General features: G+C 44.6%; 1 protein-coding gene across 1 annotated transcript in view; it reads right to left on the bottom strand.

Moving 5' to 3' along the window:
- The window catches only part of MLLT3 (MLLT3 super elongation complex subunit), a 1077824-nt gene that overhangs the window by 519076 nt on the left and 534348 nt on the right, over positions 1-24400 (bottom strand). The window contains exon 4 of the mRNA XM_069630761.1: positions 10948-11091. Within this exon, the coding sequence (XP_069486862.1) occupies positions 10948-11091 (144 nt within the window). The remainder of the gene's footprint in view (positions 1-10947; positions 11092-24400) is intronic.

Genomic DNA, 24400 nt, shown 5'->3' with positions numbered 1-24400 from the left:
CTTGTAATGTTAGGAGCATTTTGTCCTGGCAGAAGTATACCAGGATACAAACCTTTCAGTGGTAGTCCTGGCAGGTGAGTGGACCAGGACAAAATCATTAAATGACTGCATTGTGGTAGAAGATTTTGTTAAGAACAAGTGGCTAAGTCACTAAAGTGTTTCATGAATTGTTGTGGGATCATCCTGACAAAATGTATTGTTCATACAGAAGAAGCGTAAGAGTATTCAGTTTCTCAAAAAGAAGTGGAGATGAACTTTCGCTTTAAGTGGAAAGACAGACTTGTCATCAAATTGAACTATTGGTTAAAGTTTAAGTGGAGAACTCTTGGAGCCAAAAGAACCTCATGATTCAAACTTACAAAAAGGAACTCGTTTATTTGAACTTGTGAAAAATTGAATCTGGGGAAGGGGAATACAGTTATTGGGTCCAAGTTGAACTTAACTTATTTCTGTTACATTTGAATTGCCATGTATTTCCTTTAGGAGTTTGATAAAAAAAAAAGGTAGCAGGCGCTCCTCTCCAGAAAGAACATGGCATGATAACCTGTTCTGAGATGAGATGGGGTTGGTCACCCTGAGTTACCTGGGGGCAACCAGACGTGGAATCCCTGCTCCCTGTGCTCAGAGACACAAAGCTTCACCTCACTGATGAGGCCCAAAAAGGCTGAAACACGTGTATGGGGTTGCTTTTGGTACTCTTGTTTAGAGAGGAATTGCCATAGCATTTCGGTGCTGGGCTGCCCATGTGGGCGGGACAAAGACTGATATGCAAATGAATATTTCCCATCTGTGAAAGGTACAGTGAGCAAAAAGCGTGTGCTGCAAACTCATCTCAGAACAGGTTATCATGCCATGTTCTTTCTGGAGAGGAGCGCCTGCTACCTTTTTTAAAATAAGGAGTTTGATGTATATTTAACAAAAGGAATCTGTCCCTCAAACTTAGAGTGTTTCCTACAGTTTATTTCGATAGGCAGGGAAAAACATGTTAGGTCAAGGATAGTGAGGAGTTTATTAAACCCTTTTGAGTTAATTAAATGGCATCTTGTGAAAACTCTAAGTTTTCCGCCTGGTTTGGGGAAATGCCTCTCTGGCCAGGCCCTAAGAGGAATTTCCCAACTTAAAACAACATCTAAGAATCTGTCTGTGTCAGGATGTCACAATCAAAACTGTCCTTGTGTCCAAACTTTCTATCCTGACCCTCACACTACAAATCAGATCATAAAGTGAAAAGGGAAAGGTCTTTAACCTTGTGATTGCAAAAAGCGTGCATAAAAGGAAAAATAAAACAGCTCCAACATAAAAGTTCTCCAAAGTGAAATAACCTTGGTTCCAGAGGGCAATTCACTTCCCCTAAATTCTTTAACACTATGCCAATGATGCTTGATCTAACAGTTCTTTGTAACAGAAAGGGATGTTGTGCGCCAAGAAAGGCACAAAGCTCCTTAGCCTTGTAGTTCCTTCTTTCTAAAGTTCCTTCTTTGAAGTAACACACAGTCCTTTCTTGAAACTTCCGGTACATTTGCAAATGCCTGGTATTCTCCCCTGCCAGAACTTCTCATGTACTTGTAGCTGCCTGGTTTACTCGCCTGCCTGGCCTTCCCAGAATTCATAGGTAAACAGTTCCTCTTAATTCCACAATCGCATATAGCTTCTTTGGTTCTATATATCTGGCTGTCTCCACATTTGCTCTTGGTTTCTCCCAATTCTGCATTCCATACTTTCGTATATGGCTGGTGCTCAATATCCCTTTTTGGCTTGCAAACAATATTTTCAATGTCTTTCAGTCGCCAAAATGCCCTAAGGTCCCCAATTTGATTGGGTTGACTCACAAGCTGTGAGGCGTTATGTGCAGTTCGCGCCTATGCAGCAAGGTTTTCCCGCCCACTTTCCCCTCTGTACTGCTTCCACATCGCTCAGTTTCCTCTTGCGGCTTCCTGTCAGCATGCCTGCCTGCCTTCTGGGCCCGGAGTAAAGCATTGCTTTCTCAGACTGCCGAATGCCGAGAATTCTTCGCTCTGTTCCTGTCATGTCAGCAGCACGTCCTGCTTGTGCAAGGTTTCTCTGCCTCCTTGGCTCCACCACACCGGTCTATGCTCAGGGTCCACACGCCTCAGAAAGGGGTAAGACTTCTTCCAAACAGCAGTAGTCTCTTGTAATTGTTTTTTGATCTTTACACACAGACAGGTGCATTGTGAAAACTAGCATGCTCTTGGAGCTTGAGGCTCTTTCCAATCTGTATTGCTCCCTTCTTCCTCCTCCTCCCAGTACTTCGGTAATTGTGGGCGATGAAGTCCATTGATGTTTACCGATTCAAATTACATAAAAAATGACTTGCAATCTTTCCAAATTATGAATTAGAACTTATAAAAACAGTCTTTGAGCTTTCACCCTTTTGTCCAGTAAAGGAAGTTTGGTTAAAAGGGCTTTGGGAAAAGATGTCTCTACCCTAAAAGAGGGTACAGCTGCATGGCAATAGGCCATTAGGGTAGGAGGTAACAATGGGTATATTTCATAGGCAAATGGGAGATACCATGTGAAAGCCTCTGGGGATGTGTCATGGCTTCGTTGGATGTCTCCTCTCATGTGATCCTCTCTTATAGCTGCTCTCAGGGTCATTATCAGGTCGTGGCTGCCGTCCCCTGGCCACATGAGAGGTTTACCCTTGGGCAATCCATGAGGACCCCATCGGATTCATCACAGTTTCTAGAAGAGTACAAAATGGATTCACTTTTCAGTTGCTAAAACATAAAAAAGGGCAGGTAAAGTACATTGTGCAACAGGTATGGAATCTGGTTAGTCCGAGGTTCTCAGTCCTACCTGACTGCAGTAGTCCAAGCCTCGACTGGGAATAGTTATTGATACCAAAATAGGCTAGAGCTACTTATACCATATTGTTCAATGTAGGATTCAGATGTCTGAAGAGTTCTGGCTGCTGAGGATCTGAGGGTCCTAGAGTGGGTATGTTTCACAAGTATTGTTATGTAATTAGGGCTTGTGCCGAGCTTGAAATCCAGTGTCTGTTTAATTGAAAGCAACTTGAGAGGTTTTAAGGCTAGTTCGATAAGGGGTATTTCTTTAGACCCATGATCATGGGCAGTGCCAGATTTTGGATGAGCTGAAGTTCATACATTGATTTCTTGGGTATACTTTCATTGAGGCTATTGCAGTAATTTAAAAATTAGAGAATCTCATAATCCAAACTTTTGTAACACGAGTCCAGGAAAGATGATATGGTGAAGCTATAAGTGGGACAATTTGCAAACTGTTAGGTTATGTCGAGTTATACCGTGCACTGCTACCACCTAGGGGCAGTCTCCAGGTGCTCACGTGGCTCTGAAAGAAAGAGGACGGGGTTGGTTAGTGAGGGTAAAGTGAAAGGATAGGTCCAGAATCAGGAGAAACTGGCATCTGTGTGTAGGCTTGCTTTAGTTGAGAGGGGGGAAGAGGGGGAGAGAGGTTGAGAGGGGGAGAAATGGAGAGAGGGGGGAGGGATTGTATTTAAGATCAGTTGTGAGCACTGGCCTGTTTTAGCCGCAAGGGTATGGTTAAGAGTCGAGGATTGTTTGGGGAGGGTGTATGAATTGGCTGTTGGAGGGGAGCAAGAGCAGTGTGTTTAGTATATTGGCTACTCTGCAAGTACTTCTAGGCAACTAATCTACACTACACAAGTCCATCTAATGTGACACATGATTAAACTTCACAATTGCTGGCTAACAAAAATAGGATATATTTTAAAAGGTAATAAGAGTGGTGGGGCTTTAATGGCTGTACTACCTGCCCAAACCACACTTACATTAGTCTGTTGCTGCTAGTTGACTGTGGCAGGCATCCCAGGCAAACACAGGCAAACACTGGGTGGGACTGCTTAGTAGAGAGCTGCCATTTGCCTCTGGCACTTAGCCAAAGGCTGCCTGGGCAAGGCTGCCCTGGGAACCTCTGTTAAGAGGGCCGCTTCCTTAAGGGAAGCAGCCAATCAGGGACAGAGATGCGGAAGTGGTGTGGGAATGGCCCAGGGTAGGGAGAAAGAAAGGAAGGAAGGAAGATGACACTGAGCGCGGGGGAATATAATTAAATAAAAGGTGAAGGAAAGATAAATTAAAAAATGCAGGGGCAGGAAATAAAGAAAGAAAATGAAATGTTGCAAGTAGCACGGGGAATCCCCCTCACCCGTGAGACCGGGAGCACTTTTTGCCCGGCCTGTCCATAATTTTTCTATGTGCATGAATGAGTGGCAATCTTTTTCCCCACACACCCTTTGTTGCTCTTTTTATGGGTATTCTTTTTATGGCCCTGCATACTTTAGTTTTGGAATTATACTTTCCTATAACTTTTTGGGCATTTGCCTTTTTCTTATTGCAGCACACAGCACATTCGGGGCAGTGTTGCTGGGGTGCCCCTTTGGCTCCTCTTATTTTTTTTCTTGGGTTCCTTGTCTGAACTACTGTGCCCAAGGGTTAAAAGATATTTTAACCTTTCCACAATCCTCATTGTGAGATCAGCACACTGCACCTTATGTGGCGTGCTAAGGAGATGCATAGTATCCCCTTTCTCACTAATTTGTTTCTTACTGTGATAATCAAAGGGCCAATAGCAAGATTTGTGCCGAACTTCAGAATTCTCATTTATATTCTTTGCGGTGTAGTGCAGAGCTCGAGAGGGATGGCCACAGAAGGAGGGTACACCGAATTGGAAGGCTCAAAGAATAGGATTTTGCCTTAGTCCCGGATGAGGAAGAGACTGCTAACACAGTCTCAACATTCCTAATATGCTGCGGAAATGGTTGCAATATTGTTATAATTGTTGCTTAGGCACATTTATGCTTGAGTTCCATGTTCTTAAGAGTAGAAATGGTCCACCAAGGATCTATATAAGTGGCCCCATGTAAGGGCCATGGGGACAAGGCTGTTATTTACAGTACTACACTATTTACTGGGGTGTTGTAAATTAGCCAATTCTGATTTAATGTGATAAAATTCCTCGTGAAGGAGTCACGGGGTGCGCAACCTTGTCTCCTAGATTTTCCGCCCTCATTGGTACTTCCATTAGGATTTTAAAAAAAGATGGGTAGCAAATAATTCTTATCACTTTGGTTTGGGAATCTGGCAAGTACTAGAAGTTCAAACATTTGATTTAAACTGAAGGTTTGAAAGCTGAGGAAAACTGTACAAGTGTATGCACTCGGCTGCTTCATCAGTGGTGTTCTGACTGTTTTCTTTACTATGTCTCATATCGAGCTCAGAATAAGTGAAGTGTTACAGAAGTCTGCTTGCGTTGGGGCAAGTGTGAGCATTTGATCAGACTAGACGAGCACTGGGGACTGAAAAGAATTTGTTTTTACATTTAATTTTAAGTGATTGTGCTAAGAGGTAAAAGTGAAAATACCTTGCTGCTGGAGAGTAGCATTTTTAAGTGCAGATTTTGCACCGGATGATGTCCATATTTGTAAAAGTCCAGATTCCTCCACCAGTTTCTAGGATTTTAAAGCATAATTTTTTCACATTTATTAATTTGCCATATTTTTTCGATCACTTTATAGCTTTTAACAAACTAAGCTATTGGCCTGCGTTATTTAAGTAATCTCTTCCTCTGCACCAGATAGTCTTCAGATAATCAATTGTGTAAATGAGGCAGACTGCAATCCCTGTTTCTTGAAACCTCTTCCTTTACGACTATACATTAATCCATGAACGGGCACCCCTATTCCCAACTTGGGGAACTCAATCTCTTGCTACTCACCCTAAGATACAAAGCCCTCCTCAACCTCTGCTACTTCTCAATCCAACATACGCCATCCTCACACTATAACTCCCTACGACCGGCATAAGACCCATCCCCACTGTACAAGTAAGACTTTACCTTTTCCTTGAAGGAGCACCCATAGTCTCCCATCCTGCCCTACCACATTTTATGTTTTTAAATAATGCAAGTAAATCTTGTTGCATACGCAAAGATTCCAAATGTTTACCATGTAATAAGTTCCTCTGTAATAATTGCTTCACAGTGCTTTCCCCTCTTGTGGTCCCATCACATTCCTACAATACCTGGTTAATGTATGTGTCCTTGCATCTCATTTACTACCGTAAGGAATCCAATCTTTAAATTGCCCAGTAAGCCATATGTGCTCATGTACTATCTGTCGAAACTCTTCTTGCTATCCTAATAAATATAATGCACTAAAATAATGTCATGAAAGATTTGCCATTTCAGAGCCAAATTCACATGGTCAAGCTTCATTAACTGCTTAAAAATCTTTAACCATGCATACAGGATGCAACATTTTTACTTGCTCCTAGCCACTTTATAGACCCTATAGTGTGCTGTATGTGTACAATTGAGGTGGCGAATTACTTTAAGGCTGGCTACTAGCTTGTAACTTTTTAGCCCTGTCACATAGGTTGTCAGGTTGCCAGTTCAAAAATATATGAAAAAGAAATGTAAGCCCTTTACTTAGACATGCAGTATTTATTGGTAGAATTGTGCAGGAAATTCTACCATCACATTTGATTGTGTGCACATCGTGTGCTGCTTTGTGTGTGATCATTACAGCTGAAATAAACTTCAAGGCTGCAGTCTGAAGAGATTCAAGCCCAGGTATGGCTCACACGCATGCTTGGTGAGCAAAAGGGTACTGCGTCAAATAAAGATTGCAAACACCACTTATAAAAATATGTGCTGTACTTATTGTTCATGGCCTCACAGGTTGATCTTGTGCAGAACAGAGTATCAAATAGATTGCCTGAAGTAACCAAACATTAAGCTGCATCAGGCTAAACACAACATAATAGGTTATTTTTTTAAGGGGGAGAAAAAACAACGCGCTGGACCCAAAGTCAGTAGGCTCATGTTAGAGTCCGGCTTATTTCCATACTATGAAAGTCAGACATCCCCTTCAGCAAACACGTCATTTTTATCCACTCGAAATTAAATTCCTTTCCTGTAATCCATCAATAACTGTCACAGAAAACTCGCTACCACCCTTCATACTAGAATTAGCGGTAACAAGAGATCACTGAATATAATATGAAGTCTCTGGCTTCCTTCGAACATGACCTCTGAACCACCAAGGCGTTTCTCATTGAAGATAGTTCTAGCACGAACATGCAAATTAGTTAATGCATTTAAGGCCTACAGAGGCTATGGTGCTGGAGAATATTTTTCCATCAAAGTTATTTATTTGATTTTTTTAACAATAGTCCATAAATGTTCTATTGCAGGATTGTACTCTACCTTGACCTCTGAATCTGGAGTTTCATTACATCATACTGCTTTATTTGATTATGGCAGGGACTTCAAGGTATGGATTTTTTGTCTATTTATTAGTATGCCTACTAGCCATAACAACTGTTACATACACCACGAAACCCTGAGACTTCCCTTACGACTAGCATGCCCCAGTGTATCGACCCCCATCCCAATCACATGCTTCCAACGTGAACTCATCAATACCAATTTATCCTCACCTGCCTTCCCACTAACACTGCCCCCACCTCATTGTCTTAGAGAGACACGCACAGCAAGACCGACATTTTTGGAAGGTGGGTGAATGGTTTACAAGAACACTTAACTTGCAGTCTGCTTAAGGCACCATGGCCACCAGAATCAAACAGCTGACCTTCTTAGCCAGGCAGGAGAAACAAAAGACCCCAACTTCAAGACCCCAATTTATTGCCTCTAGATACTATGCTTTCAAAATCTCAAACCGTTTTATGTCACTGCTCTGGGATTCCCTTCTTGAATGATTGCAGGTATTGCAGCAGACCCGTGGGTGGGATTAAAGAGATGTCTTTCACTGCCAATATACATGTTCCTTCCATTGCAGGATGAGGTTGACATTTCATCCGAACACTGATCTGGCAAAATTAATTTGGCTGGATTGCTGCTCCAAGGTGAACATATGCCACTACGCCTTATGCCCACTATTTTCCTTTGACAATGTACACTTCTGTCCTGGATGTTCGTCTCATGAGGAGCGGGAGGATGAAGGGTGCACTGTCCATTCACCTTGGAGCATCCTCCAACAGAGCATTATGCTAGGAATGACAGTAGCATGCATCGGCCTTCAGCCCAATTCTTGGGTCTCAGTGTACCCCCTCCCTAGGTTGTTGCGAGGAGTGTTTCAGGAGAGTAGACCTTAACTTAAGGTAGCTCAGCAAGTAGGTGGCTTACATCGGCATCTGTGTTTGCCCTTCAGGGCACCGGTTTGAATCCTGGCTGGGCCAACTCACCCCTTTCTCTTGCAGAGCCATGCCCAACATGTTCAACATTATTAACAGAAGGGCGCTATATAAAAGACTGCTTACCTTGCAGTACCTTCCAAGTTGGCAGACACTACAGGAGCCATCTCTACTTCACCATAGCCCTGGCCCCTGTATCACTCTGACTGTCCCTTTCCCCTAACCACCTCTTCACTGCTGGTAGATAGTTCCAGGAATATTTTGTTTACAATTTACAGCCAACATTCTCTTACAAATGGCTCTGCACCACTTCCAGCAAACAGTGTCTTCCTGTAGGATCTAGACAGACTAAACCCCACCTACGCTCCAGAAGCAAACCAATCGCAGCACAAGAGGCATCATTTTTCTTTTCCCCCTTTTATTATGACAAAACTACTGCCATGAATGAAGATGGAAGAGCGATGGATCGATTTGAGGAGGGATACACTGTCTGCCGGCTAGTAAACAGCAGAAATTTTGGAATGAGCTTATACAGAATAACCCCAAAGAGGAATTCTCCACCATGAAACAGTTATTTGTCAATAGAGTTATTCTTGTATGTAACATATCCTCAACAAAGTTCAGTCACAGTCCCCAGGCATACAAACCACACACAGACTTCCTCCAGCACAAACACCAAAAGCACTACACATATATAACACTACATTAATTACACACACCACCACAAGCAACGAACATTCATTCACAAAGCATCCTTATCACTACACACATGTAGGATAACCAGATTTAAAAACCGGGACAGAGCAACTAACATAAAGGTAGGACTAACTCTTGAAAGTGGCTGTCAAGGCACTATACTTCAGTAGCGTTTGGAGGAGAAGGGGGTTAAGTTTAACTGTTCAAAGAAACGCATGTTAGAATACATTTTGCGCAAACTATCACTATCTTAAGTTGTCAAATGAAGCATTTCTTCTGTGTGAAATTGTGCATTCCTGCCTACCAGCTATGAAGACTTGATACAAAAAACCGGGACTACTGTAGTTACCAATGGAAACAATCTGTAGAAAGGGGGACAGAGCGCCAAATACTGGGACAGTCCCGGCAAAATCGGGACATCTGGTCACCCTACATATATGTCACCTATGGCCTAACACCACACCCATTGTCAATGGCACCGTGCGCACATAAATTGCCCCTGGGCACTGCACATGCGCGCACACCCAGTGCTGGACATAATTGAAAACTAGCTTTCCTGTGTTAACTGAATATTTGTATACAGCCTTATTGTACTAACTTGGCATAATGGGAACACGCAGTGCTGTTCTACCTGCATGATAGTACCCAAACTTACTAAGTGGGTAACACTGAATATACCATTGTCATCCTTGAGCATAGAATATGGCAGTTCTTAGCCTAATACTCAGTTGAACCTACTATGCTAACTGGGCATAGTGGCCCTGATAATTTTCCAACTACACATCCTGGACATTACTTTTAGTAACTGGGAATTGGGTGAAAATGGTGCAAATTCTTGGGATTGGATTTCAATACGTGGCAAAGGCGAGTCTCTTTGGAATTTTAGTACCAACATTTTAAAATGGTATGAATACCTGTGCCTTTGATGACATTACCTGGCATATCATAGCAATACATGGCATATTATGTCGCTGACAAAAAAAAAAAACTTGCTGCACATCCTTTTGGCAAATTGCTGGTGAATGGTGCGAACAGTACACCGACACAATCGCCCTAAACTATTCTTTCTCAATGCCTGTTTAATCCATGCAACAGGGATAAGGAATACATTAATGTTGATCTACCTTTGAGAGAGGCAGCAGGAATATGGCCCCAACAAACACAAGCAATACATGTGGCATTATGGACCATTAAAATAGACGCGTTGACTTGCATACCTGGTTGTGTAACCAAGTTCAACATTGTCCACAGAGATTTGGACCCTTACTTGTGGACATATGTGCAGAATTATATCCTTTTCCCGATTCCTTAACGCTGAGGTAATAAGGGAATTAAATATGCATTTACAGGTAGCACAAGATTGCAAAGGCATTACCAGCAGTTCCAAACGTTATTTAGTTTACAACTAAAAATACACTGTTATAAAACTGCAACATTTAAGATTGCGAGGAGTGCACATGTTTGTGTTGCCCAATGCACCCGCCTTCCCGTTATCTTAGCACACTGAAAATCCTGTGAAATGTGTGGCTGTGAACGGGAATTCGTGTACAGTGGTATGCAGCTGTTATGACGAATAGCTATCCGACATCTCACGTGCGAAGAAGTACTTAATTAGATGTTGCTCATTATACGCAGCCTCTGCATTTCTTCCATGTAACACAACGAAAGGGCACCTCATGCAAGCAGTGCGTTTTATTAACCCTCAACGTTGCACTATACTGCACTTAAATATTTACTTAGTGTCAAACGCACTAGAGCTTCAAATAACCTTATTACACACTGGCACACCCAACTCAATTCTTAACATTTTAACTGCATTGACCTTCAGGCTGGCCAAACAAAAAAATAAAGAAAAATGAATACCCCGCGAGATAGAAATTTGCTTTCGGATTAACCTGGCTAAAAAGTAGCCCTTTGTTTGCTCACCAGCTCAATCCTAAACAGTGAACACTTCGCTTATCACTTAAGGGCTCAGAGAAAGGTTGTTCTAAAAGCACTCATTACAATTAAAAAATGCAGCCACTATAATCAGCAAGTCCTCAGCCGTCAAGAACCCTGAGGTGGGGCCCGCACTCACCCCGCCAGCCTTCAGCAGCTTCCTCCGGAACTCTTCAGTGGGGTTGTTGAAGGTGAGCTTCTCGCAGCGCAGGTGGTTCACAGGCGGGTGGCCCTCGAGGTGCAGGAAGAGGTCGTAGTCGAAGCGGACTTTCTTAGGCTCCTCCTGGGGGTTGAAAACAGCCAGAGACAGAATATCTGAGAATTCAAACAATAACGAGTTTCAATGCGCGAAACTGATGCGTCAACTGTCAAACGGTGTCAAGATTATTTATTAGGTAAGTGGGGGATGAGAATACATTAAACAAGACTATTCAAATACACAACATAAGCAAATTGGACCTGCGCCAGTCCCACGACATTTAGGTGATCACCAATTTGAAAAAAAGTTTCAAAATACGTGTATCCCTTTATTATAAAGCAGGATAATCAACACTCAGATATGTAAGGCAGATGGGGAGCAGGTGCAAGTTGATGTAGGTCACCTGGCCTTAGTCCCACCCAGCTAGCGCCTTCCAGGTTGCCGCCATTTTTCCCTACTTAAGGAGCACTCTAGCCTCTTTTCCTTTGCCAATGGGGAGCAGGTGCAAGTGGATTTAGGTCACCTGGTATAAGCACCACCCACCTTCTTAACCCTGCTTCTTCCTTCGTGCTCTTAACTCTTAGATCAAGTGCATCTCTCGCCCGGGCATCCGAAGTGAAGGGCTGACTAAAAAAAGGGCAATTCCTGTTCGGACCAGGAGGACTCAGGGCCCAACACCCTTCTCAGACAGCAGGTAAGCATGCACCAACATGTGTTTACTCCCTCTTTCCCCACAAGCCAGCCCCACCCCTTGTGATGTTCCCTTGTGCCACCATCCCTTCTCGCACACAGGTGTTGCCTGTTTTGTTTGATTCTTCCACCCTGCTCCCCCTCCCCACTCTCTCCTCCCCCTTCAGCCTACTTCTGCAGGAGTCTGTCCGGATACATTCTGGTTTCATCCACCGTCTTGTGGCCAATTCTGGATTTGAGTTATGGACTTCATTGATTCATGGTGCGTCACCCTTTCTCAACTCTCATGCTTGTGCTGGACTTCCTTTGCATCTTGTACTCATGGTGGCCCTGAATCATGCTGCTCCCATCGTCATCTTGTATCCTGGCTTGCAACATTGTTTGTTACTACTAACTTCTGCAATTGTATTCGCTCTCCCCTCTTGCTTCTACACTCATTTTGACTGCTTACTAGGTTCTCTTCTCTCCCCCCTGCATCTCCTTTCCCTCCTCCCCTTACCTCTTCTATGCACTTTAACAGAATTGTCCCTGGACCTAGTACAATAGCAACCTCGTCTGTCTCCTCCAACCTCCCCTTACTTGGTTCCCCCCTCCCTCCAGCATGAACTGAAATGTCAGGCCTAGTACGATAGTAGCTTGTTTTGTTCCTCCCCTCCCTTTCTGCACCCCTCTCCCTCACCTTTTGTTTTTCTCCGGCTCTACCAGAAATGTCGTCAGGCCTAGTACGGTAGTCGCCTGTGTTTCCATTTCCTTCCCACTCTCTCCCCCTCCCTTCCTTATCTATGTTTTAGCTCTTGTACTATCTCAAATGTCGTCAGGCCGAGTACGATAGTTAAGTTCACATCCTCACTGTTCATGGCCTGTAAGAATGTCATTGTATTTTCCTTTGTTCCTTCCCTTGAAGTGCTTTGAAACAGATTGTGTATAGGCGCTATATAAATAGACTATCATATATCAACCAGGTGTCACTGTTTTGGGGGAGGGGCAGATCCAGTTTTTCATACCATGTCCCGACAAGCTTCTGCAAAACAGGCAAATGTGCCACTTACAGGTAAAGACTTTCAGGCAGATTATTTTCAGACCACTTCTCTGATGAAAGTGAGTGAAGGTCCATGCCCACCTGCAGGGAAGCCTTGGTCACTGGACAGGTAGTGAACCATACGCAGCTGTTGTAATGGAACCCCTGGCATGTTTACTGAGGCTAGTAGCACAGAGCACCAATAACTGCAAGCTAGCTCACATCCCACGTTGTTTTGAGCACTATGCATTAAAGTAATGCCAGACCTCTTCCTGCATTCCTATCGGCTCCAAATGAGCCTCCTGTAGTATGGGACCTCTGGGTAGACCCATTTAAGGTCTACTTAAGAGCAGCTGGCAGAGCTAAATACACAGATGAGGATAGAAGCAGCACCTTTGAATTGTTTGGGCATGGAAGGCCTTAGACCGTTCAGACATTTACCTGGTGAGGAGGTACGAGTCCCAGCTGTGGGGAAGGAGAAACTGTAGCAAGCTTATACAAGACCGCTTTGAAGAAATTCCCACATTATAGAGACTTGCGCACACTCCTATCCACTTGCAAGTTCACAGGTGTACTGGATGAATATATAAAAAAGAGACCTGGTGATGATGAAAACGAGCAATGCTAAAGTTGGGGAGACACTTTGGATTGACAGATCATCCTTTGCATAAAGTCAATGAGATTGCATGGGCCATCGAAGAGTCCCGTGCCAGTGTACAAGTTGTGACAGATATAGTGGGCAAGAAGACAAGTAGAGACAGTGCAAGCCGTGCTAGCACCCAACAAGGGGGGGTGGAAAGACGAGGGATAGAGTTGAAAAAGCGGATTACCACACTAACAAGATCAACAGAGGTACATCCAGTGCCGAGGAAGAAAAGCATGCAGATAGTGTGAGTGGATCAATCACTCCACTGGTGCCAAGGAGTGTCCGGCCTTGAATGGGAGTGTAGGAGATGCAATGCCAAGGGACATGATGACAGAAGGTGCAAGTTGAATTGTGAGAGTGGCTGAGTGAAGGAAGACAAGTGATGAGGATTGTGGAGGCAGAAGGATGTGCCCACAGAATGGTGGACTTTTGAGCAATGTGGCGAGTGAAGGGTTGCTCTTCCATGTGGAAGGGGCGCTCAAGAAAGGACCGTGGGACATGTTAACTGTAAATCGAGTACAAATAGAGATGTCAGTAGATTCTGGTTCTCCATACACACTGACTTCACCAGAACTGTACAAAGAGTTACAGAAAGAAGTGTCAAGCCCCCGTCTCACCCCTCACCCCTGATATCAACCCCAGTGTATATGGGCAGGTGCCTATCAAAGTTCTGGGATATGAGTGGGCTTGAATAGAATTCAAAGGTCGCAAAACTGAAGGGAAATTGTACATAGCGCACAAGGGCAAGTGTCCAGGGATGGGATGAAACAAGCAAGCTGCTTTGGAAATAGAGACCCTGGTAAGGCTATTCTAGTTCCGAGTGTGGGGATAAAGAATGAGTGCGAGCAGAGGGAAGTATGTCAGCAGATTACCTGAGGAACTCTTATCCCACTGTGTTTTTGGGCAAATTGGGCATGTTGCGTGGTTTTTTTGATAAAATTGTATTGGAGAGGCAATGCCTAAGGCCCACAAGGTTAGGATGGTACCGGTGTTGGCCAGAGAAGGACTTTAGTGTAAACTTACAAAAATTAAGGAGGCAGGGGTAATTGAGGACTGAATCTCCTCTGAGTGGTTGTCGCCTGTCGTCCTTGAGCATAAGTAGGATGGTGGCCTAAGGATGTGTTGACCTTAGGGAGCTCAAAGTGAGTATCTGGGTCGACCACCATCCCTTGCCTATTCTAAATGAGCCTTTGGCAATCATTGATCAGGCAGTGTGGTTCTCCATATTCAACCTCTCTTCGGCTTATCATCAGATTACCCTGCACAAGGAAGTCACTTCCACTTATGTCATTCGCCACTCTATTCAGAGCATACAGATTTTGCTGCATGCCATTTGGTTTGGCGTCTGCATCAGCTGTTTTCCAACGGCTGATACAGACACTGTTTGGAGAGGTGCGCAGTGTAAGCTACTTCCAAGACGATATTTTAGTCTGGGGAAAGGATTGAAGTGAACACAACGAGAGAGTGCTTTGTGTAATGCAAATTTTGCAGAAGATAACCGTAAAGTTGGGTGAGTGTCAGTAGGGCGTTTCTGGTGTTACTTATTTAGGACACACGTTGGACATGAATAGCAGAACACCTAAGGATGGGTTGGTCAAGGTGATGAGGGAAGCACCTTCTCCTGTAAAAAAGGAACATCTGATGTCGTTCCTGGGAATGACCGAGTACTACGTGAAATGTATTCCATTGTATGCTGAGAAAACCGTGTGCATGCACGCACTTTTGAAGAAAAATTTCAAGTTTCAGTGGTCACTGTTGTCAGGACGAGTTTGTCCAGTTGAAGGAGGATGTGGCTAAGGCTCCCTCATTTAATTTATTCAATCTGAAAAGTAAGACTGTAATTGCATCACAAACCTCTCACATATGTATTGACTACCAAGGGCATGGCGTCCCAGGGTCTGCATCCCAGAGGATAGCAAAGTGGATGGTAGATTTACAAGAGTTCAATTTCAGAGTAGAATACATTACTGGTTCCAGGAATGTGGTTGCGGACTGTTTGCCCCGGTTGAAGGTGGTAGATTCCATTGAGGACTTGGAGTGTGAAACTAGCACTCCATGACATGCATCCTTCCTGATGTTGACAAGAGTGAGTGGAAGAGGGAGATTGCAGGTTTTCTGGGAGAACATGAATGTCAAGGAACAAGGGAAGGCATATATGCCTATTTTAAGTGAGTTGGCAGAGGGCCCGTGGGGCATCACGAGAGGCTTGTTGAGTTGGCGCACAAAGGTCATTTCAGTAGGTCATTAGCTAAGACGATTGCGAGAATCATACTGGTGGCTGGGAATGGATGAGGAGGTGGAGGTAGCCGTAAAAGTATGTGGCTTGTGCAGTAAGCAGGAAAAGCAAGGCACTCGCTCCCCAGCCTAGAGGATCCGGGTGAAGTGTGGTCAGAAGTGGCTTCTGACATCATGGGCCCTATGGATGGTCTTGACGGAGAGCCAAGATTCATGGTGGTTTTGGTGCATTAAACTTCGCAGTGGTAGAGGCGGCTGCATTGGAAACGGACAACTGAGAATATTATTGAATTTCTCAGCAGGGTGTTTGACATGGAAGGTGTTCAGGCTGGTATAGTCACAGACAATGGAGTTCAGTTCGCTCCATATGCAGGAGTTCCTGCGAAACCTGGGCTTCAGGCCTCCTAGGACCGCTTCATATAATCCTCCTTCTAATGTGTTAGTGGAAAGGATGAACTGATTTGTTAAAGGGGCAATTCAACTGGCTGTTGCCAATGGTTTGGATTTGTGTTGTGTCTGAAGCAATGGTGGCTTACAGACTCACACCGTCAGCATCCACGGGTCGCTCACCGTTTGAACTGATGAGGCAGAAAGGCGGGTTCAAAGTTGAGGACAGCTGCTCTTTGGGGTGGTGTCCTCATCGAAGTTAATATGTCGTAGGTGTTGGAGAGAGTGTTTGACTAGAGTGTAAGGGTACAACATGCAAATAGGAAACCCACTGTTATGAAGGTTGATGGTCTGCGTGAAGATTCCTAGACTCGTATGGAAGGGTGGCAGTGTGTACATCTCTCCACAGAGAGTAGTGAAGGTTATGTGGTTCTGGATGACAGTTTGCAGTGGAATAAGCAGAGGATTGTATTAGAGAGAGCAGCAACCGTGGTGCAGGTGTCGAGTGACACATCTGGTTTCATTTTGGGGCCTAGTTTGGGTCCGTGTTAGGCCTTTGAAGTGCGCGAAAGTGTGTATGAGGAGGTAGTTGTGCATAGGGAGGTGGAAGCGGTGGCCGTGGGAGAGAGTGAGGACCAGTGTGGTCGTGCTGTGGAGTGTGTTGCTGGCGCTGCAGCAGATTCGGCCAGTGGTGGCCGCATACCTAGGATCAGGATAACTCCTCTCAAATTGAGAGATTAAGTTTGGTGAGGTGTTCGAAAATGAGCTTCTTGTGCAGTTAACCTTTTCAATCCATTTGTTAGTTCCTGTTTATTTATTTCTTCCTTTTGCCTTCACCGTTTCTCTGTGTAGTTTGATATTGTGTGTTCTCCTATAGCGTCATTAAAGGGGGCTGGAGCGTGTTGTAATGAACCTCTGGAGTGTGGACTCTTGGCCAGGGTTCCACATTCTAAACTATTGAGGGACCTGGTGGCTGGGCAGACATGGGATCTGTTTCACTACAATACATCTGTGTTCCTACTTAGCTTCTGGTGTTGCTACCTACCTTACTTCAGCAGCTCTTATTGTTTCAAAGACAGGATGGTAAAGAAAAAAAGAATGTAGCCTCAGAGACAAAGGGAGACATTATTATAGAAGGATGACTGTATACACGTGTATGGTCATAAATTGCGGAAGGGTCTTTTATCGTAAGTGATAATGGCCACTTTCAGGGACTACAAGACTATTAGCACATCATTGTAATAATACGTGTTTTGGAGTTTCGGTGGTGAAGTCAAACCACGTTAGTTTAATAGCAACTAAAGAAAATAGCATACTGTTAGTAAATTAAAAGTGGTTGGGTTGTTTTATTTAAAAAACAAGGTGGTCTTCATGAGATAAGCATTTTAATTGCAAACTTAGTTGAACTGGAACAGATTGAACATGAGCCTGCATTATGTGTAAAACATTGAAAGTACTTTTTTAGCTTTCTCTTTGGTGCTTTGCAGGGAATGTTTCAGTTAAATAAACATTTCCCCCAAAACGGGGACAGTGTCGTTATTGAAAAAATAGATGTGCCTGGAAATTACATTGTTGATCTGTCTGCTTTTGAAGTGAGACTGTTCAGAATGCATTCTATGTCTGTAGATATTGACTGCATTCAAATTGTTTGAGGTCAATAATGATCTTGATGTGCTAATAAAGCAAAAAGAGATGAGACTGAAGTACTGAGTGGCTAAGTAAAGGTATAGAATAAGAATATAGGAAAATAACACATAGCAAAGTAGTTCTTGAAGGTAATACAATATAGAACGGATACCACGAAGAGAAGGAATGTAATGGATAAATGCACACCCTAAGTGTTGTTCACATCATGGTTCATCTTTCTGGGTGGGGAGTAGAGCAATCGCTCTACTCCAGAGAGCCCTACCACTCAACATTACCTTACCTCATAACATGAGTTGTGAACATTAGCCTGAGTCCAATCTACATAGAATTGTGGTTGTTAGAAAGTATCACACCTAGATAGAACTGTAAAAGTTTTCCTACGCTGTATCCAGATAGGATTATGAATGCTTATGCTAAGCAAATACCTCACTTGGATAGAATTGTGCATCTTAAATAAAAGCCACTCCTGGTTATAATTGTGAATATTGGTAAGCGCCACACTTAAATGAAATTGTGAACCATGGCAATGACGCACTTAGAACTATGAATGCTAAGCAAATGTCGCACTTGGATACAAACCATAGACTAGAAGAAAGGATGTAAAAGGGTCATTGGCAGAGCAGCTAGCAATGGAATCAACGAAGCTGTGCAGAAGAGATTGGTCAAATCATGCAGGTACAAATCAATGGAGTAATGCCTGCAGAATACATGCAGCATGAACCATGCTGCCTTGCATGCATCTTCTTGGGTGACTTGGTACTGAAAAGCAAAGGAAACAGATCTAGCTCTCACCAGGTGGGTCCAAAACCACTTTGGGATGAGGGATATTTCTGATCAGATATTCGGGGAGAATGCAGTGCACAATTTGGTGGATGACTGGGTGCTTAGCAGCACCGGTCTTGGTGGATGAATCGCCATATGTGACTAAAACGGGACTTGAAGCCTCGATGCTGGAGCCAGGATGCATATCCTACACTCCCTCCCAGAAGGTCTCTGGCTAGAGCCTGGCCATCTTCCCAACCTGTGACTCTGACTGCTCTGCCCAGTCACCCCTCGTAACATCCCTTCTGAACTTCACGGCTTAAACTCCTACCACCTCCCATTACCAACACCCAGCTTGTGCTAACAAGGACAACTGGGCATCCTTTTTAATTTTTTCCTCTCATTAGTGGTCAGGTATCTACTCTACCTCTAGGTGTTTGACACTCCTCTTGATATTCTCCCAGCTGCTCTTGGTGTTGTGGAAATCGCAGTCTCCATGGGTTGATGCCTAGGTTGTTTCTGATAGGTCACTTGTTGCATTTTTAAGTATCGCATGACTTCATTTCCACAAATGTATGTGAATTGCCTGGCCCAGACAGGGGATTGTCACATGAAGCTTATTCTCACCCCAGGAACAGCCAACAACTGCCAGTTTTATGGCCAGTGGATCACTTCTTCCCCTCGGAGTCCTCCCCAGTCCCTGAATGTGTACCCAGCTGTTCCCATCCTGTGACTTCCTTCTCCCCTTTGTCACTTGGACAGCTGTGTTCATCATGTCATCTCTTCCTAAGTAGCTCTTCCCCCTCCCCTGTGGAAGGGGTGTGGGGTGGGGAGAGTGACAGCTGTGGAGGGGGCGAACCTCTGCCTGTATGCGTCATCCTTTGATACCCACCCTCTTATTCCCTGGACCATGGAGGCTCTGCAGCAACAGCCTTATAAATGGGCAGAAGACCATTGCTCTCTTTTTGGCTGCAGCGCTCTGGACGTGTGGGTGGGGGGTGCGCAAGGGAGCTACAGAGGCCCTTAGCAGGTCCACTTCTCTCTCTCTCTCCCCATGCGCGCTCGCTCCTCCCTCCACAACCCCCTCGCTCGCCAAGTTTCAGAAATGGGATCCAATCAGCAGGAGCTAAAACCAGTTCCTGGGAGTCGGACATCACCCAGTAGGCAGGAGCTACCAGAGTTGCTCCTTTAACTTTTTGTCCATTTAGTATGAACCATTGTGTTTAAATGTGTATTTAAAGTTTTCCAATTATTTTTTTATTAACATTCTTAAATACTCAAGTTAATGTCTCATTTACATGTTTGGAAGGCACCAGTTGGCCATAGGAGTCAAAAGTAGCTCTTGGTAGCGGTTGGTTTCAAGCTAACCAGGCTCTATTATGCTAGAAGCAGGAGTTAGCTCCCACCGTGCCCCTTAATTTTAAACACTGCTACCCACTCCCCCGCTCTCGCTCCCCCCTCCGCTGCTCTCGCTTCCTCATGTTCTCTTCCTCTGGGTGTGCCTAGCCAGTATGTCTGCCATCAATTACTTGCCTTGTGCCCGTAGCCCAGCGTAAACAGTCATCCATGCCCACTGTGTGCAAATTACGCTGCTGGCAATGGGCATAATTCCTTGTCTGTAATAAACCTGTTATCATTTCTGCAAAAACTTTGGTGCCTTTGTGTTTACACTTTTACACCCGCTGGGAAGGGACGGTAGCAGTGGCACAGATCACATCACATGGAGAAACAACGGGGCATCCACTCCTCAACATGACTGTACTGGAACATCGGGAGCTGAGACGGAAGCATTTTCCGCTCTTAGAGATGGAAGTGGATGAGAGATGATGGCAGAAAGACACTGCAGGACCGCAGAGCTAAGGACTTGGCTTTCTCCTTCAACAGCACCAGGATCAGTCCCGTATATTTCTACCACCATAGAGGCCATCAGAGGACCCGGTTTCAAATCCCCATAGATGAACCTGGGGAAAAGTAAGGGGTACTTAAATTAATAAAATAAAAACCTGAGCCCACAAGGACTGGACAAATAATATTTAAAAGGAGCACAGAATAAGACAAACACACATAAAAGCAAATAAAGTGAAACTACAATTGAACTAATAGAAATTCAACTTGCCATTAGAAAGAGCCTAACACAGGAGGACCAGAGCGGAAACACCCTGCCAGACAACTCTGAAAGCGGGTCTTTCCTCCAATCACCAACCAGCAGGACGAGGCGTATTGGCTATGAAATAAGGGCCAGCTCACTCTGATATTGTCCCAGCAAGGGACAGGTTCCTTGTATTTCTCTCCAGACGGTGGTGCATGGAGAAGCTGTATACTGGGTGAAGGAGCCTGGACTGGAGAAGGAGAGCAACCTTGCAGCACCACTTAAGCCAGAAAGGTAGAAGAGCTGACCTGCCTGAGAAGCCTAGGAAGAGGCTAAGGCAAAACCTTGCTAAGACCCTGGTTGAAAGAGCAGGACCCCCAAAGCCAAGAAGTGCAAATGCAAAGATCTCCTGAAGAGGAGAGAAGCACAAATCTAGGTCCTCTAAAGGTTTTGGGGAATGAAGAGTAACTTGAAACCCCAAACAGGAGAAGTGGCAATCAATCAAGAGAACAAGGGGGGGATTAATCCCCAGAAGACAGATAAAGAACCAAAGCACGGGACCCAGCATAGCCCTCGCTTAAGAGGCCCTGCACTTGGAAGGCAACTAACTACATGTCCCAGTTAGAGTTGTCGCAGAAGCTGTCCTATTGGTTGTATACTCAAGGAGATCCTCAGAAGACCTCCTTGAATTATTTGACTTTCTTATTTTAGGGAAGGACTTTAAATAAGTTATTTTACCCTCAATACTATTCACCCAAGGGAAGGACTTAAAGTTCCTTTTCCTCATTGAGCCATTTGATTTGGCTATTCTGACAACTCACTTAAAGAACACTTGATTCAAGAAACCTCTTATGTTCAAGGATTAATTGCAACAGGCAAGCTTACTTTAGGGTTTTATTATTTTGGAAACATTCTTAATTTATAGGTGAAGTGTATCTTAAGTTTGCGCTATTTATTAAGGAATGGATTTAAGTCACTTACATTTGAACGCTGGTTTACTCCTCAAACCCAGTTTTGGTTACACCTGCCTGATAAAGTATTTTCTTTAAAAAGACCCAAATTCAGAGAACCTTCTGTTTGCCATCACGACACACTAAGCACAAATAATCTCAGTCCAACAATATGCAATACCACGGAAACCAATCCAGAGGGACAACAGTTAATCTAGGGTAAACAATGTACCACGCAGTGTAGTACCTTATCTAGGGCAATAATGAATCCAGTGGGGCTTTTCCTGCGGCAGATGGTCAAAGTCGAGGCTGGAGAGCTTGTTTTCAGACTACAATCATGACTGGCGTAGGCAGCCAATTCAAGTCCAGGGAAGGAAGTAGGTTGTTAGATCAGGGGCAGCGGCGGACTGGTTGAGGGAAAGGAGCGTGCCAAGTGCAAAAGGTGGCAAGACGGCAAGAAAAAAAGTGAAATGGGTAGCAAACGCTGGCCACATTGACCAGATTCTAAATTGCTTCTCCTGCGACAGACTGGCAAAAGGCGAGGATTCCAATGTAACCATTCATGCAACAAAAAAATATAGCACAAGAAAGGAATAAGAACATTTTGCAAAAATATAAACTTCCCAAGTGGAAATTAACCTAGGGATGGCACTGCTTTGAGAAATAAGAGACCCAAATGTTTCATAGGTGCACTTGTGAGCCAGTAATACCAAAGCCAAACATGTCAGAGCTGAGTAATATCAAGAGTATGAATAAAATGTTTAAGAAAACCTCTGGCCTGGACCATGACATTTTCATCAGCTAACGTAAAGTTGTGGGCATGCATATAAGAAAGAAATTGCCCTGTTAATTTTTGAAAATAGTCTTGATCCAAAAAACAAACTCCTGGTGTAATAACTATGGCAAGAATGTATGTACAGCTATTTGTAGCTGGATTGATTTAAAGCTTTTAGTCCAGTTAACATTTTTAGATTCTGCGTGTATATTTTGTATAAGAAGTACATCTAGATTATTTTAAACAATAGTTGTAATAGTTGTAACCATTTGAGCTCAAGATATTTAATTTATGTTTCTACATTGGCTTCCAAGTTCAAAAACATGCAAATTTCAAGTTACTAGGCAGCCATAAAGAAATGTCCAAAGCCCACCAGTTGTTACTCACCAAGAGACAAATATCACTAACAAATAGCTAGTGGACCCTGCAAATTTTGCAAAGTTATATAGTAATAATTATAAGTTATCCTTGTGAAACATAGTATAGGGCTCTCAGGCGACCAGCGCCTGAATTTCGATGACTCTGCTAGCCGAGGTTAGGCCGACTAGCAAGGCCGTCTTAATGGTGTCCAGCCTGATGTCTGCAGACGCCATTGCTTCAAATGGTTTGTGGGCCAGGGCGCCCAAAACTATATTAAGGTCCCACACAGGGTGTGGCCTCTTGATGGGTGGGTAGAGCCTCACAATAACCCCCCAAATTCTTCTTGACAATCGGGTTGGCAGAGGAGAACACCTCTGCCTCCGAGTTCCTGTAGGCCCAAATGGCCGCCAAGTACATGTGGCAAGTGTCTACCTGTACGCCCGAGTGTGCGAGGTGCGCCGAGAAGAAGAGCACGTCGTCCAATTAACATGCAAGGGGGTTGTGCCCAGTGGCAGAACCTGGTGCACTTACTCTTATACCAGGTTCTGGTAGCCTTGCTCCTAGCCCCCTAGATGAGCTCTAGATTAGCCTGAGCTAGCGTGATCTGCTCATGAACCACGCTGTGAGGGTTAGTTTCTGTGGCGCTGGGTGGATGACCCTGCCCCCCTTGTCCCCCTCCTGTGCCAGAAGATGTGCTGGGCCCGCTGGAAGGCAAATGGGAGGTCTCCGAGAGGCTGATTAGCTCGCAGAACCATGGTCAGTCTAGCCACCACGGAACTATTAGAATGAGGTGGAGAGACTCCTTGATCTTGTATATCACTCTGTATCAACTGTGTGGGCAGGAAGGCGAATGCTGTCATGCCGATCCACTGAATCTGAAAATGCGTCACCCAGGGAGCTTGGGCCTTGTCCCTGCCAGGAGGCGAATTGTTGGCACTTTCTGTTGCTCCAGGTGGCAAAATGGTCCACCTGGGGGGGTCCCCATCTGCTCAAGATTTCAATTGCCACTCTTGATTGTCTGCTCCCAGCCTGCTGTACCGGTCCGTCTCCAGGTTGGGTACTTGTGCTGGTATGAGAACCCGAGGCGAGTCCCTGGAAAGTAGTCTCCCTTGCTGGCTGCGCGGGAAAAGAGTGGCCCTACCTTGGGCCTGGATCGATGATTGACAAAGTCCTTCAGGTCCGCTTGAGGCGCTCTCTGGAAGAGCTCCCTCTACCTGGCAAGTCTGTTCTTCGGAGACTGCAAGGAAAGCTTGCACGCGGTACAAGCTTGCCAGCTGTGGTCTGGGCCAAGGCAACGTAGGCAGAGGCTGTGGGGGTCTGTAGTTGGAAAGAGTCTGTCCCAGGATGGACACCTGCTGGACCCTGTAGAAGTCGACATGATCAGGGGAGGAGCGTGACGCCCGAGGACCGAGTAACTGAATGATAAGACAAAAGACAGAAGAGAAGTATCTGCACGTGGAATTACATGGCCGAAGCCAAACCCAGGAGTGCTGGTGAATTCGGCCCATTCCCGTAGACGCGGAAAAGGGGACTGAGGTGTGACGCCGGTCGGCGGGGTTAGGGCAGCGCATGCTCCCAGGGCCGCACCCCTGCGGCGCCTCTAAATTTAAAGGGGAAGATGGTTTTTTTCTGGTGAAAAAAGGTTCCGTCTCCCGTTCCTTGGAAGGGACGCCGATACAGTATGGAGTAAAAGGGACTAAGAGTATGTTAGTCACTATGGTGAGTAACTTCTAATTATTACTATATAAACTGCAAAATGTGCACGGTCCACTAGCCATTCGCACCCAGAATTCCAAGCCAAGGTGCCTTCTGCGCTCCATCTGAATGAAGAGAG

This window comes from Ambystoma mexicanum, chromosome 6q, assembly GCF_040938575.1.
Source record: "Ambystoma mexicanum isolate Mex_15411 chromosome 6q, UKY_AmexF1_1, whole genome shotgun sequence".
NCBI classification, from domain to species: Eukaryota; Metazoa; Chordata; class Amphibia; order Caudata; family Ambystomatidae; genus Ambystoma; species Ambystoma mexicanum.
The sequence above is the reverse complement of the archived record's forward strand: the minus strand, read 5'-3'. Positions and strand labels throughout refer to the sequence as shown.